General features: G+C 44.8%; 4 protein-coding genes across 7 annotated transcripts; 1 reads left to right on the forward strand and 3 right to left on the reverse strand.

The window, feature by feature from the left end:
* Nucleotides 1-1279: 1279 nt before the first annotated feature.
* LOC123149036 (exosome complex component RRP45B) lies at nt 1280-5190 on the reverse strand. Of its 4 annotated transcripts, XM_044568566.1 has the most exons (9): nt 4935-5190; nt 4599-4808; nt 4402-4497; nt 4188-4302; nt 3909-3989; nt 3628-3816; nt 2179-2344; nt 1614-1621; nt 1280-1580 (listed from the first exon to the last, which is right to left on the reverse strand). In XM_044568566.1, exons 1-9 carry the CDS (start codon nt 5075-5077, stop codon nt 1419-1421), a joined length of 1170 nt encoding a protein of 389 aa, XP_044424501.1. In that variant the 5' UTR covers nt 5078-5190; the 3' UTR covers nt 1280-1418. The 4 variants fall into 4 exon arrangements, with proteins under 4 accessions (XP_044424501.1, XP_044424502.1, XP_044424500.1 ...); XM_044568567.1 differs by lacking the exon at nt 2179-2344; XM_044568565.1 differs by having other exon boundaries at nt 1280-1621.
* A 547-nt stretch (nt 5191-5737) lies between these two features.
* LOC123149039 (uncharacterized) lies at nt 5738-7869 on the reverse strand. The gene is made up of 2 exons (XM_044568570.1): nt 7577-7869; nt 5738-6235 (listed from the first exon to the last, which is right to left on the reverse strand). Exons 1-2 carry the CDS (start codon nt 7864-7866, stop codon nt 5998-6000), a joined length of 528 nt encoding a protein of 175 aa, XP_044424505.1. The 5' UTR covers nt 7867-7869; the 3' UTR covers nt 5738-5997.
* Nucleotides 7870-7918: 49 nt separating this feature from the next.
* On the forward strand, nt 7919-11594 carry LOC123149038 (uncharacterized). Its single transcript, XM_044568569.1, has 6 exons — nt 7919-8195; nt 8810-8937; nt 9741-9910; nt 10010-10087; nt 10747-10891; nt 10991-11594. The coding sequence occupies exons 1-6, from the start codon at nt 8090-8092 to the stop codon at nt 11396-11398; spliced, it is 1035 nt and encodes a 344-aa protein (XP_044424504.1). The 5' UTR covers nt 7919-8089; the 3' UTR covers nt 11399-11594.
* A 106-nt stretch (nt 11595-11700) lies between these two features.
* LOC123149040 (uncharacterized) lies at nt 11701-12418 on the reverse strand. The gene has a single exon (XM_044568572.1). It carries the CDS (start codon nt 12352-12354, stop codon nt 11974-11976), a length of 381 nt encoding a protein of 126 aa, XP_044424507.1. The 5' UTR covers nt 12355-12418; the 3' UTR covers nt 11701-11973.

Here is a 12418-nt window from a genome sequence, read left to right on the forward strand (position 1 = left end):
CTTCATCAACATCGATCTCCACTGCTTCGGTGGAAAGCACTGGGGGAAAAGCATTAGTTGTATTATTTGAAAATGTATTCTCGGAAAGCGAGTCAAAGGGTGAAGCGATCTGGAGGATCCTAGATAAGATTTACCATGTGTTCTTTCGGGAGAGTAGCACCTAGACAATTCTCATGGAAAGGACCTATTTATATTACCTACTCCCTCCGTTTCTAAACATAAGGTGTATTGTTTTTTTCCAAAAAGTCAAACTTCTCTAAATTTGACCAAGTTTATAGACAAAAATATCGATATCTAGAATACCGAATCATTATCACTAGATTCACCATGAAATATATTTTATATATTAGTATTGCAAATACTTATATATTTTGCTGTAAAGTTGGTCAAATGTGGACAACGTTTGACTTAAAAAAATCAATACACCTTGTATTTATTAAGAACCGAGGGAGTATATGCTATCGTATGGTTCTATCTTCCAATTTTTAAGATATGTCATCTACCTATTCTTTGAACTATCGTATGTTCTCATGGTACTTCACATTTTCAATTTATTTGGAAAAGAATGCATGTTGTAATGTATTAAATTAATCATTACTCCCTCCATTTCTAAATATAAGTCTTTGTAGAGATTCCATTATGAACCACATACGGATGTATATAGATGCATTTTAAGTGTAGATTCATTCATTTTGTTCCGAATGTAGTCCATTTAATGAAATCTCTAGAAAGACTTATATTTAGAAACGGAGGGAGTACATCTTTGCATGGTTGCTCTTGTACTGTCATCATGATTTTCTACTAAACAGGAACATTTGGTATGCTATCTTTGATGGTCTTCTTCCGAAGAGGAAGAATTGGGAAATAATGCCAGAGTCCCATTGTATTTTTTAAAAATAAATGGGAACAACTATCATGGACAAAATGTTAATTTTTTCCTTTCATTTTTCCAATCCAAGTGTTGGATTTTTTTGGCTTCCCTATGTTTTCAACGAATAATTGGAACAGTTGAGACTTTCTACAATACGGTTATGCAATTTTGGGACCCAAAATGTTAAAACCTTTTCAAATATCCATTCAAATATGTAAAAAAAAAAAAGCAATCGGGTTATGCATGGAATCTAGTTTTTTGTCTGACCACTGAATATTTGTGGATCCAAAACTCAGTTGACCAAAAATACAGGGCAAAAAAGCCAAGCAAGAAACGCAGGACAAGAAAAAGATGACGAAGAGAAGACAGCACGAGGAGGCGCAATCAGAAACTATAGGAATGATGGCATAGCAAAGGATAGCACTATTACTCGTTGCTTAAAATTTAATAATGTACCACTGTAGCATGTGCACATCAAGAGAATAAGAAAGCTAACTAACTGTGTCTGCAACCATCATGCAGTTAAGACTTTAAGGCTACAGTCAATCTAACTCTTGCCATGTTGTTTCTTCTTCCTTTTATGTTTTGGTTTGACAGCATCTACTAGACTCTCCGGTGATCTGCTTTCCTTGACCTCATCTGACTCTCCAGCACTTCCAGAATTTGACACACTTTTCACCTCTGGATTAGATTCAATCAACACTGGCTCGACATCCTCATGCTTTTTGTCATTTGCTACAGCTGGTGAATCTGCATATTGCAAGGAGAATTTCCAGAATTCAGAAACATGTGTATGCATGTCATAACAAAGAATCGTTCTTGTCCAGTTAAGAGATATTTTTTCCAGAATTAGTTAACTCAGCCGAAGCATGCTTAACATATGGAACACATGTTTCAGCACTTTTACTATTATCATATTTCATGGCTAGTGAGGACTAGAATTGAAAACTGAAGCTTGAACCCGATGTTCGGGAAATTCATTATAGGTAGTAAGCACTCAGAAAATGCAACTAGACAAAAAATGAAAATATAACAGGCAAACACAATTCATGGTACCAGGCAACCGAGAGATTCTGAGGGAGCTTAATGAAACTCCTTTGGAGTATGGATCCCTACATTGCAGAAATCAGGGTGGTTGGCAAAACTTATATCAAGCGACTATTCAATGCTCGGATTTAGAGAAGTGCAGCACTCCAGTAGCTACGAATTTGATGGGCCACCAACGAACGTGGATGTTTGTTTGTGTTTAACAATTCGGTCTGCAGTCAAGGTTGAAATCATTTTTGTATTTTGATGATTGTCATCACCTTCACTTATCTGCTGATCATCATTGGGTGCCTTCGAGGTTTGGTTTTCCATTGCACTATGCATGCTCTCCTTCATAGCGACATCAGGAACGTTAACTTCTTTAGCAACTATTGCTGGAGTACGCTTTACTTTCTGCAATGCCTTATCAGTAGTGTACTTATCGACCTGAACACAAAAGAATAGCATGGGTTTTGATCCTTAGAATGACATGCATATCTGATCATGAAAACAGAACAAAGTTCAGAAACACATGATTTCTATGCACCAGGCTCATTCAAAGAGCCGTTGAACACACATGCCGATGGATTGATCCAGGGGTTTGATTTGCTACTTTGAGATGAACCAGCAAGAAGCCAAAATAGGGTAAATTTGGTAGCAGATGGGTGTGTTAACCAGGGCCGTGGCAGAGATGCCACGGCCACGCTAAGAGGCACAGATACAGATAATCGGATATACAGACACTGGGATACGTCCAAGTATATAAATATTTAGCTTGATTGTATAACAAAGATTAAATGATAATTTTTCAAGAGATTTTTTAAGTTGAGTACTAAAGATACGTTGTGACAATTTCACTAATGAAGGACTTTGAGCAGTGCATACGTAATACAGCCCAATTTCAGAAACTCTAGACTAAGTCAGCTCCTCCATCCTTTCCCATTCTCAATCTGCCTCCCCTTGCTCCAGCTGCCCGAGCGCTGCAGAGCAGGAGAAAACGACTGCACCGCCGCATGTACCTTCTTGCTCGTCGGTCGCTTCTGTCCCCATCTTCCTCTCCGCTTGAATCTTCTTCGCTGGTGGCCCAGTCCCCATCTTTCTCCCTGCCCAGAGCTTCTTCTTTGTTGGCAGCCGCCTTCACAACTTCATCCCCGCCTGGATCTTCTTCGTCACCAGCGGCCACCGTTCCCATCTCCCTCCTGCCCATATCACAGCCGTATCTGCCCAGTGTCCCAGCCTATCGCTATTTATTTTATTTCTTTTAAATCGGAAAAAGGCATAGGCGCTAGCAAAACGCCTAGCGCTTAATGCGGTTAATGTGCGCTTTGGTCAGAAAGGTGGCAAAAGACACAATTAACGCCTAGGACTTTTTATAACCCTCAAAAAGGATACTTGGGGATACACGTATGCCGGCGTATCCCTGCATTACGTATGTACTGCACGGGGACATGACTGATGCTACCATATCGGTGCTTTCTAGTGTCCATGTGCCTGACCAGCACAATGTCAACTTTCTATCATTGTTTTGTTTCCCTTTTTATGTTACATAGGGGTTTCAGTATGGAACTTTGTGGGTGGCTTAAACACTTTACATGTCAGAGTGGTTAACCACACATAGAGTTCATGAACCACATTCCCAATTGGCAACCCCTGCTATAGTTTCATATTTCATAGAACATTAAAGCAGATATCCAAATTATAATGCCATATAGTGATGCAGCTTGCCTCACCTTGGTCTTTATTTTGCTTGTGATATCAGCAGCTTTAACCGAAGCAATCCTTAAACACTGCATGATAACACTTGACATGACACCCTCTCCACCAGCTTTCTGAATGGCACAGACATCACCATTCGAGTTAACCGTAGCTGTCATCCTTCCTCCCATAACAGCTTCTTCCTTGTATGTTGGATCGATAACCTACACACAAAAGATCAGCCAAAGACTGTCATGAGAAGATGAGAGCAACAAGATGATTGGTAACAACACGCCCTTCATGTTTTGAAATATACCATGATATTACCGTCACCAAAATATGCAAAGGTTACAGCTATGGGGAGATGATGAATTGTTAGGGGAAGTGGATCCATGACCTGTAAAATACATTAAAGATAAATACATAAGACAAATTTCATGGCAGTGTAAACGACAGGACCAGCATGTGATAGTTAATAACAGGGTTGTGTTTGTGATAATGTATAACAGGAAGCTCTGTAAGTCATACAAATTTGCTACTTCTCGTTATAGCGACACGACAAATTGGAGCATATACAATAACCTTATATAGGTACCTCAGGGTCATGTACTGTGACTTGCTGACCATCATCCCCACCAACCGTGCATTCAGGCCTCCGGAATGTAGACAAAGCTGCCAATGCAGCGATGTTAGCTGCATCGATGAGATTCCTGAGAGATACATCCATATCATTCCACGCGGTTAGCACTCTACCCAGAAGCATTCACTCATTAATTACATTACATCAGTAGGCAATATACAACCCATACCCCCCATTGTCCAGAATGTGAAGGTCAACGCGCACCGCCCAGACATGCTTCCCCGCAACAACACACAAGGATTCCATATCCACGGCTCTGCTCTCCCTGCAACAACGCACCGACCAGAAGTGAATCCGAATTAAACTCCACACTTCAACTCTCTGACAAAAAGAAATACTACTACCAAACAACCATCCGGAGACCACCTTAGGCCACGATCGATGACACGACCCAGCTCAATCGCCGCTTCCCCGGGCCGCCCCGGCTCAAAGGCGGGATCAGCCATGGGCGAGAACTCGGTGAATATGGCGAGCGTGCCCTCGTTCGGCCTGTCCTTGTACGGCGGGACCAATTGGGCGGTCACATAGCCCATCACGCACGTCTCGCCGAGCAGCACCTCCGCGGAGCCGTCCTCCCTGCAGATTCCAACGGCGACCTCAGCCACACATTGATGCGCGCGCGAGCCGAGAAGCCACCTGAGCTCAAACAGTCGGCCGCGGAAGGAGAAGGGGGAGGGGGAGGAGGGGATCGAGTCGAGGTACCTGCCGAAGGAGATTGTGAGCTTGCGGAAGTCGAAGGGGCGGAAGTCGAAGGGGCGGCGGCCGTCGACGCGGAGGTCCGACTGGAGGGCCTGCTCGATGAACTCCCGCTCGTTCACCGTCGGGCGCCACCGCTGGTCCATCATCTCGTCGCTCGCCGGCGGCGGGGGCTAGGGTTTTAGACGCGGCCGAGGCGGGGTGTGAGAGCTGTGTTTTTTCCTTTCTTCTTTTCGACGGGAGCTTGATTTTTTCTTTTGAGAGAAAATTTGTCACATTCGTTGTGTTTTTGAGCGGCCTGGGCTTGGGTCGGTGCGGGTTAGCTGTCCCCACGTGGGCTGGATTCTGGCACGGCCCGAACACCACAATATTCATATTTTTTTTACGGACACAATATTCATAATTTTATTTTCATAGATAGAAAAAACTTAAAACATTTCGGGAATATATTCTTAAAAAAATTTAGGGATTCTTAAAAATAATCTTGAAGCAAGTTTAAATACTGAAAAATGTTTGCGCGCGGAAAATATTATAGATGAAAATAAAATATTCATTGTGTATTAAAAAAATGTTCATCATGAATTTCAAATTATTCATTGTGTATTTTTAAGAAGTGTTCATGAGCGAAAAATGTTGTATAGATGAAAAGAAAAAAGAAAGAAAGAAAAAACTTGGAAGAACCGAAAGACAAAGAAAAAACCTGAAAGAAAACTGAAAATAAAAAGAAAACCCTAGAAGAAAAACCAGATAAAACACACCCTTAAAACCTGGAAAGGACAAAAAAGAAAGAAAATTGGACTAACAAGCGATGATGGGCCCTGACCCATTGGACTAAATATTTGCATAATATTCTCAATTAAATCGTTAGTCCAACATAATCACATGCCATCGACCCCAAGAACACATTAGGGACTCACATGGCCATTGTCATCTTGACTAACACTGACTCACACTGATCATTGCTTCAGTACACATTATTTGGAAATAGGAAGAACAACAATGTTTCCAAAGGATCATGACATTTAAACTCAGGAGTTGTGAACAAAAAAAACTCACACCAGGACACATTTCACTTATCAGTCAAGCTTTCACCATCTACTGAAGCATTCATTGCAAGGTTTTGCGCTTCTAAAAGCTTCATCTGCCGCTCAGCATGCTCCCTCTCACACTGGCTAATGCCCATGATGATGTCAAGCATAGTTCCAGTAGTGCCGAAGAACACCAGCGGAGCGAAGGACTTCCTCTTTATGCCCACAGGAATGGCAAGGAGAGCACCAGCAACAGAGAAGACCCAAGTTCCGAGGGCACTGCATGCACGTGCGGAACTGTATCAGCATAACATGTTCCAAGCAAAGTGCTGCCTAAAGAACTGCTCTTTTTCTAGACATATATATCTGCAAAGTTTACAATTCTACACATATCATTTATTGGTGCTAACTTTAGTACACGGTAACTTTGTCATCTCACATATTCGAAGCAAAGTGTACAAATCTACAGCGCATGTTCACTGGACTTTTAACTGCGCCCTGTTTACACAATTCATTATTCTAACATGGCCGTGCACACCCCAATAGCATATGACCATATGCCGGTGCACATCTCGCAGAAAGAATGTAACAGGAAATTTCAGCTATGGTTAAGAAATATGACACTAGAGTAACCGGAGGCATGGTTTGCTTAATGCCCAAAACTCATAGTAACCGGAGTATGAGTTACTATGGGAAAAAAGTTACAACATGCCATGTCCATAAGTTCATGTTTCATGAATCCGATACCATTTTTAATTGTACATATTTTGGGACCTTATAGCATGTATCAAGAAATACTATCCCAGCAGCAGGGAACTAGACATAATGCAACTGCTAAATCCCCGCCACTCGGCAAAAGGTGTGAAGTGGGTTTGTGCCATTCCGTCTCTGCCTATCAAAGGATCAAAGGAAAAACGTAAAAGAGTGGGGAATTCCTGGCGTTCAAGGATTTCAACAAACCCTTAGCGGTTATAGCCTATCCTTTTCTAGACATACATCTGCAAAGTGTACGAATCTAAACATGCCATTTATTGGTGCTAACTTTACTATACGGTAAGTTCATCATCTCACATATTCCAAGCAAAAGTCTACAAATCCACAGCCCATGTTCAAGGGACTTTCAACTGCACACTGTTTACACAATTCATTATTCTAATATGGCCTGCACATCTCACAGGATTGTACCAAAAAAAAGGGTGATGGTTGAGGAACATGACAGTAGAGCAACTGAAGGCCTAGTGTGCTTAATGCCCAAATCACATTCACATCTATGAGTTACTATGGGGGAAAAGTTACATCATACCATGTCCATAAGCTCAGGTTTCGTGAATGTGACACCATTTCTGATTTTACAGTACTTTGTGGCCTCATAGCATGGATCAAGAAATACCATATCAACAGGCAACGACATAGGTCTGTGCCATTCTGACGTCTCTGCCCCTCAATCAAACAGAAAAACAGAAACGAGTGGGGAATTCCTGGCGTTCGAGCATTTCAACGAACACCTAGCGGGCGCCCGCGAAGCCCAGACCTAGATAAGCACTACTACATCGACCGCGACCGAAGCGGCAGCGAGAATCACAAGGTTGGACGCAGGGGAGGGAGAGCCGAGTGACTAACTTGGCGACGGTGCAGTCCTCGAGGTGCTTCTCGCCGCTGCCGACTCGGTCCATTGCTCGTTTGCCGCGGGGCCCGTTGTCGTGACGCGGCGGTGGATCAGCCTGTGGACGAACTGGCGTCGGATCTCGGGCAGAGCTGGATGTCACCGAGGACGGAGGAGGCCGGATCTCGGAGGCGGGCGGGGACCGGGGGCGGCCGCGGCGGAGGGGGGAGAAGAGAAGGGGTCGGGGCTCGAGGAAGGGAGGAAGGAGGAGGAGGCCGAACCGTTTTCTTTCTGGTCTCGGTCTCATCCCTGGCCCCTGGGAGAGCCGCCTCCCTAGCTCCCGATTCCCCGCCCCGCCCCCGCCCCCGCCGGCTTCCTCTCGCGCCGCCCCGCCGCCTCTCCCCGTCGGCTCCCCCGTGCTCCTCCCCCGACGGCCGCAGAGCCGCGCGAGCGCCCACCCCACCCCGCACCGCCTCCGCCCCGGCTACCCTCGCCCTAGCCCTCCCCGGGTACCAAGGGTTTGACAGGCGATGGAGAAGGGGAAGTCAGTGGTCGCGGAGCTCGCGGCGTCGTTCAGCGGCGTCCAGGTCACGCCGCGCCGGAAGCCCGCGAGCACGCCGCCAGCGGCCAGCTTCTGTGAGCTCCCTGTTCCTCTTCCCTGTAATCCATGGTTTCCTTAAATCATGTGTTCTATGTGCTGTCAGTCATGGTTGCATATCATTCATTGGTTTATAATAAAAAGCGCGCTTAGGGTCTGCATAATCAGAGTCCGTGCTATCTTCTTTTTTAAAACTGCGCTATCTTTTTTGTAGAGATGGGATGTTTCTGCTTTCTAGCTGTGAACATGGGATGTTTGTGTTAATTGCTCAGCCTGGGATAGGAAAATAGATCGTCAACTTTCTGAGATGGTAAAACAGACGAGGGCATTGTTCTCAAGGGAAGGTGCAATGGATGTGGTTGAAGATTCAGTTCGATTGTTCCATTAGTGGCTAGGCGGAACGCTTAATAAGTTTCATCTTGCAGCAACCAACAAGAACTGCGGGATTCCCCTGTTGCTAGGGTAGTAGAGTACATGCGCTTGCAAGTTCCAACTAGTTGCTTCAGGGATTGAGTTAATTCATTGACGTTGACCTTAATCCAGTCGCATATGGATTGGAACAACTGAGTTCTGTTTCTTGTTATTTTAGGTTGTACTGTGAATTTGATTTATTATCTGCAAAGTGATAAATTTTGAATTTGAACTAATTCAGATTCAACCATGAAGAAGGCCAGGCCTAGGAAATTGGTTAGTTTGTGCATTGGCGTCCTCGGTCAGCATCTTGAAGATATTATCAATGATATTTCTGAATTTACTGCCTTCTTCCCACCACACATAAAGGTACCTATTTGGATCTGTGGTCAGCGTTCTTGCCTTAATGCCGAATGCACTCTGTACTCAGATTTGTAATTACTTAATTAGCTAGTTCATTTTACTATTAGTTGAAACCCAGTAAATTTAGAAAGTAAGCCATTGGGGGAAATGTTCTGTTCGTCTAGGTAGTATTAGACTTATAATCAAACAAAAACTATGGAAAGTAGGAGGAACAATGTATGTATTCTTGAAGGAGATCATCAGAATGGGGGCTTGAACCCATGATGTCAACCACAAGAACCTTGTGCCTGCCAGTACTATTAGGTTACACTCTCCCCCCTGTTATTCCTTTTAGACGGTGGGTTGAAATGCCGATTTCTTCTGCTACATAGTACAGTCTCTTTCTGCTTTATTTGTAATACTTCAGACATGGAAATGTATTCAAGCAACACTTAAATCTATATTTTGCTTTCTTTCCATGATGTGGAATCGTGAATCTTGATGAGGTAAATAGCACAGAAGACATAGACCTTGAAATTAGGAACTTTAGAAGCGAACGCAGCAAGATTCGAGTATTGGCCAACAGTTAGGGAAAGATTGTTTGACATGAGATTATTATTACTATTTGATGTCTTGCTTATAGAATAGTAGCTAATAGCAAATCCAATATGTTCTGTCTGATGTTCAGTTCAAGTGCCAGTTTCGGTATTAGTGAAATATTGATGGTGTATTTACTGCATATCCTCAACACACTGCTATTATCTAGTTATCTGCTCATACCTATACATGTAAGATGTAACAGTAATAAGTGAGTTAATTCTATGATACAGTTGGCAATTATGTCTGTCGCAAGGAGGAGAAGATTACTGAATGATGATGTTCTGGTTTCTCTTGTTGATAGCTCCTGGAAGATCCTAGATATATCTGGGTCTGAGGTTACTGATGTTGGCCTGGCTACTGTGGCACATACTTGTAGTAACTTATGGGCAGTTGATATTAGGTAAGCTTCGGTGCTCTATGTCAGCTATTATTTTGTGAAAGCTAAACAGACAGTCTAGTTCATGGTTGCATTATATTTATGACATATCTTCCTTTGCAGTCGATGTGAAAAAATAAGTGCTGCTGCCGTTTCAGAAATTATATGCCACTGCCCATCCCTGGAGATATTAAGATGCGGGTATGACCCCCAATTAAATGCATCTGCAAGCTTTGGGTTACTTTATAGTTTATTTATTATAGCGATGTTTTACTTCTCTGGTCCTTAGGCTTGAGGGTAACTTATATCATCTGGTTGCCTGTGATTGCCATGTTTTTGCATCTATTCTTTCTGGATAAGTCAAGTATGTGGGTGCAGTGCACTGGTCAATTCCTACCTGTAAGGCTGTAACATGGTTGAATTCAGTCCCATGAAACTTGCAAATGCAGGGCTTTAAATTTCGAGTGTTGGAGTTGCTGAAATCAAACGTATGCAATTTGGAACTTAAAATTAGCTTGTTCTTCATGTGTAACTGACAATTAGCAAAAGAGAAAAATGATTCATTGGATTTGATGTCAATTGTCAATATGTAATTACGTTGTCATGCACCGTGTGTGTTCTCTGTAAACATTAAGTTGCTAAAATGAAATGTATGCAGTTTGGAATTGAAAAATAGATTGTCCTACATGCGTAACTAGTTCAAACCTTGGTAGGTAGTTGTTATTTGCTCTCTCTCTCTCTCTCTCTCTCTCTCTCTCTCTCTCTCTCTCTCCCTGCTAACGGTTATTGTAGCTTTCAATTTGACTGCATAATATTCCGCGTAGCAGGATATGAAAAAGGCTTAAATCCCATTATTGCAGAGGCTGTCCAAGAAGCGAATTCACTGCCCGTGGGTGTGTCAATCTCCTGAAACCCAAACTGAATACCCTTGAAGAGGACTCATGGGAGGAGCTTGAAGCAGTAGATTTTGGCAGTGGCGCACAGTCTTTAAGATGGCTAGTTTGGGTAAGCATGCAAGTTCTCTCGTCTCTGAATGATGATATTTGCATTTCACAATCAATTAATGTACCCCTTATGTTTCATCTTTTGTGTGTCTTGTTATAGCCCAAGATAGATGATAACTCGAAGGAAATTCTCGCCTTAGAATGTCCTCGTGTTATCGTCAACCCGAAGCCATCACTTCTTGACCTCGGTGGATCCAAGACCCCAAGTGAAGCATTGGCAAGCATACCACTAGACCATTCCGTGGTGGAAGATATTGATCCAAAAACATGGGCGGTTTCTGCTGCCCCTCGAAGAGCTGCTGCTGCTCCACCTCACCCAAACGCTCCGCCTGAAATACCGATCGCGGAGAGGTTTAGGCTAGCGTATGTGGAGAGGGACGCGAGGCTGGCGCCGAAGAGGGCCAGGAGGGAGAGGCAGCACCGACGCCGCGCTGAAAGGGATTACTTGATGAATGATATCGACGCCAAGTCTATTGCGCTTGCGAGTAAATACCTAAGCAAGGGCTAGCGATGATGGTCCTTGTGTTGTTTTGGGGTGTTGTATGTATCAGTGGTTGTCTAAACACAAGGGAAGAAATTCCACAGAAAGAAAAACAAGGGAAGGAATTTTGTGAAGTGTAACAAATGAACAGCTGCATCATATCAGGAGCACGGTGGCAGCATCGATGTATCCAACTAAATGAAAACTGAAGCAGTTTTGTAGAGCTTTGTGCTTGCGATGTTTAATTATGTGTACATTGGTACACATGCTTGATGGAGCAATTTTGGTAGAGCAATCAGAGATGAGGATCCAAGCATTACACAAGATTATTCAGAGATCAAGACCACAGATTTCTTTGTTTTTTTACATAAAAGATTACACAGATATTTTCTACTAGTACTCCCAAGGTTGCACTTCCTACATCTTGAAAAAAGTTGCAGCTCCTAAAAGGAAAAGAAAGAAGCATCTACACAGATCTACCGAAGCCGAGCGGCACAGCAGTTGGTCTTCAGTGGGCGGCAGCATCCAGCTCCAACTGCGCCGCCGCGAAAGCATCCCGCAGCAGCAGTGGCCAGCGGCACAGGAGTCGACCGGCCGGCCTATCAGTGCGCGGCGAGGAGCTCGGGCGGCGCGGCGGCGAAGGCGCCGAGGAAGGCCTCCAGGGCGCCCGGCGACACGGGCGGCGGGGGCAGGAACACGACGCCGCGGGCGGCGGCGAGCTTCTTCCGGAGCGGGTACCGCATGCCGCCCCGCGCGCCCCCGAAGAAGAAGTGCGGCACGGCGCCCGCGGCCGGCGCGGGCGACGGGGGAGAGGGCGAGGAGGGCGGGAGGAGGCGCGCGGAGGCGGCGGAGCGGAGGGAGCGGGCGACGATCTTGGAGTCGCGGAGCCTGGCGAGCGCGCCGGGGCGGAGGAAGCGGCCGTGGTGCTCGTGGTCGCAGCGCTGCGGTGAGCGGAGGCGGCGGTCCGCGGCCGGGTGCGCCATGCGCGAGGGCGGGGCGGATCCGGAGGGCGGCTGGACGGGGGCGCGGGAGGATCTCGGAGGTAGT

This window comes from Triticum aestivum, chromosome 7A, assembly GCF_018294505.1.
Source record: "Triticum aestivum cultivar Chinese Spring chromosome 7A, IWGSC CS RefSeq v2.1, whole genome shotgun sequence".
Taxonomy (NCBI): domain Eukaryota; kingdom Viridiplantae; phylum Streptophyta; class Magnoliopsida; order Poales; family Poaceae; genus Triticum; species Triticum aestivum.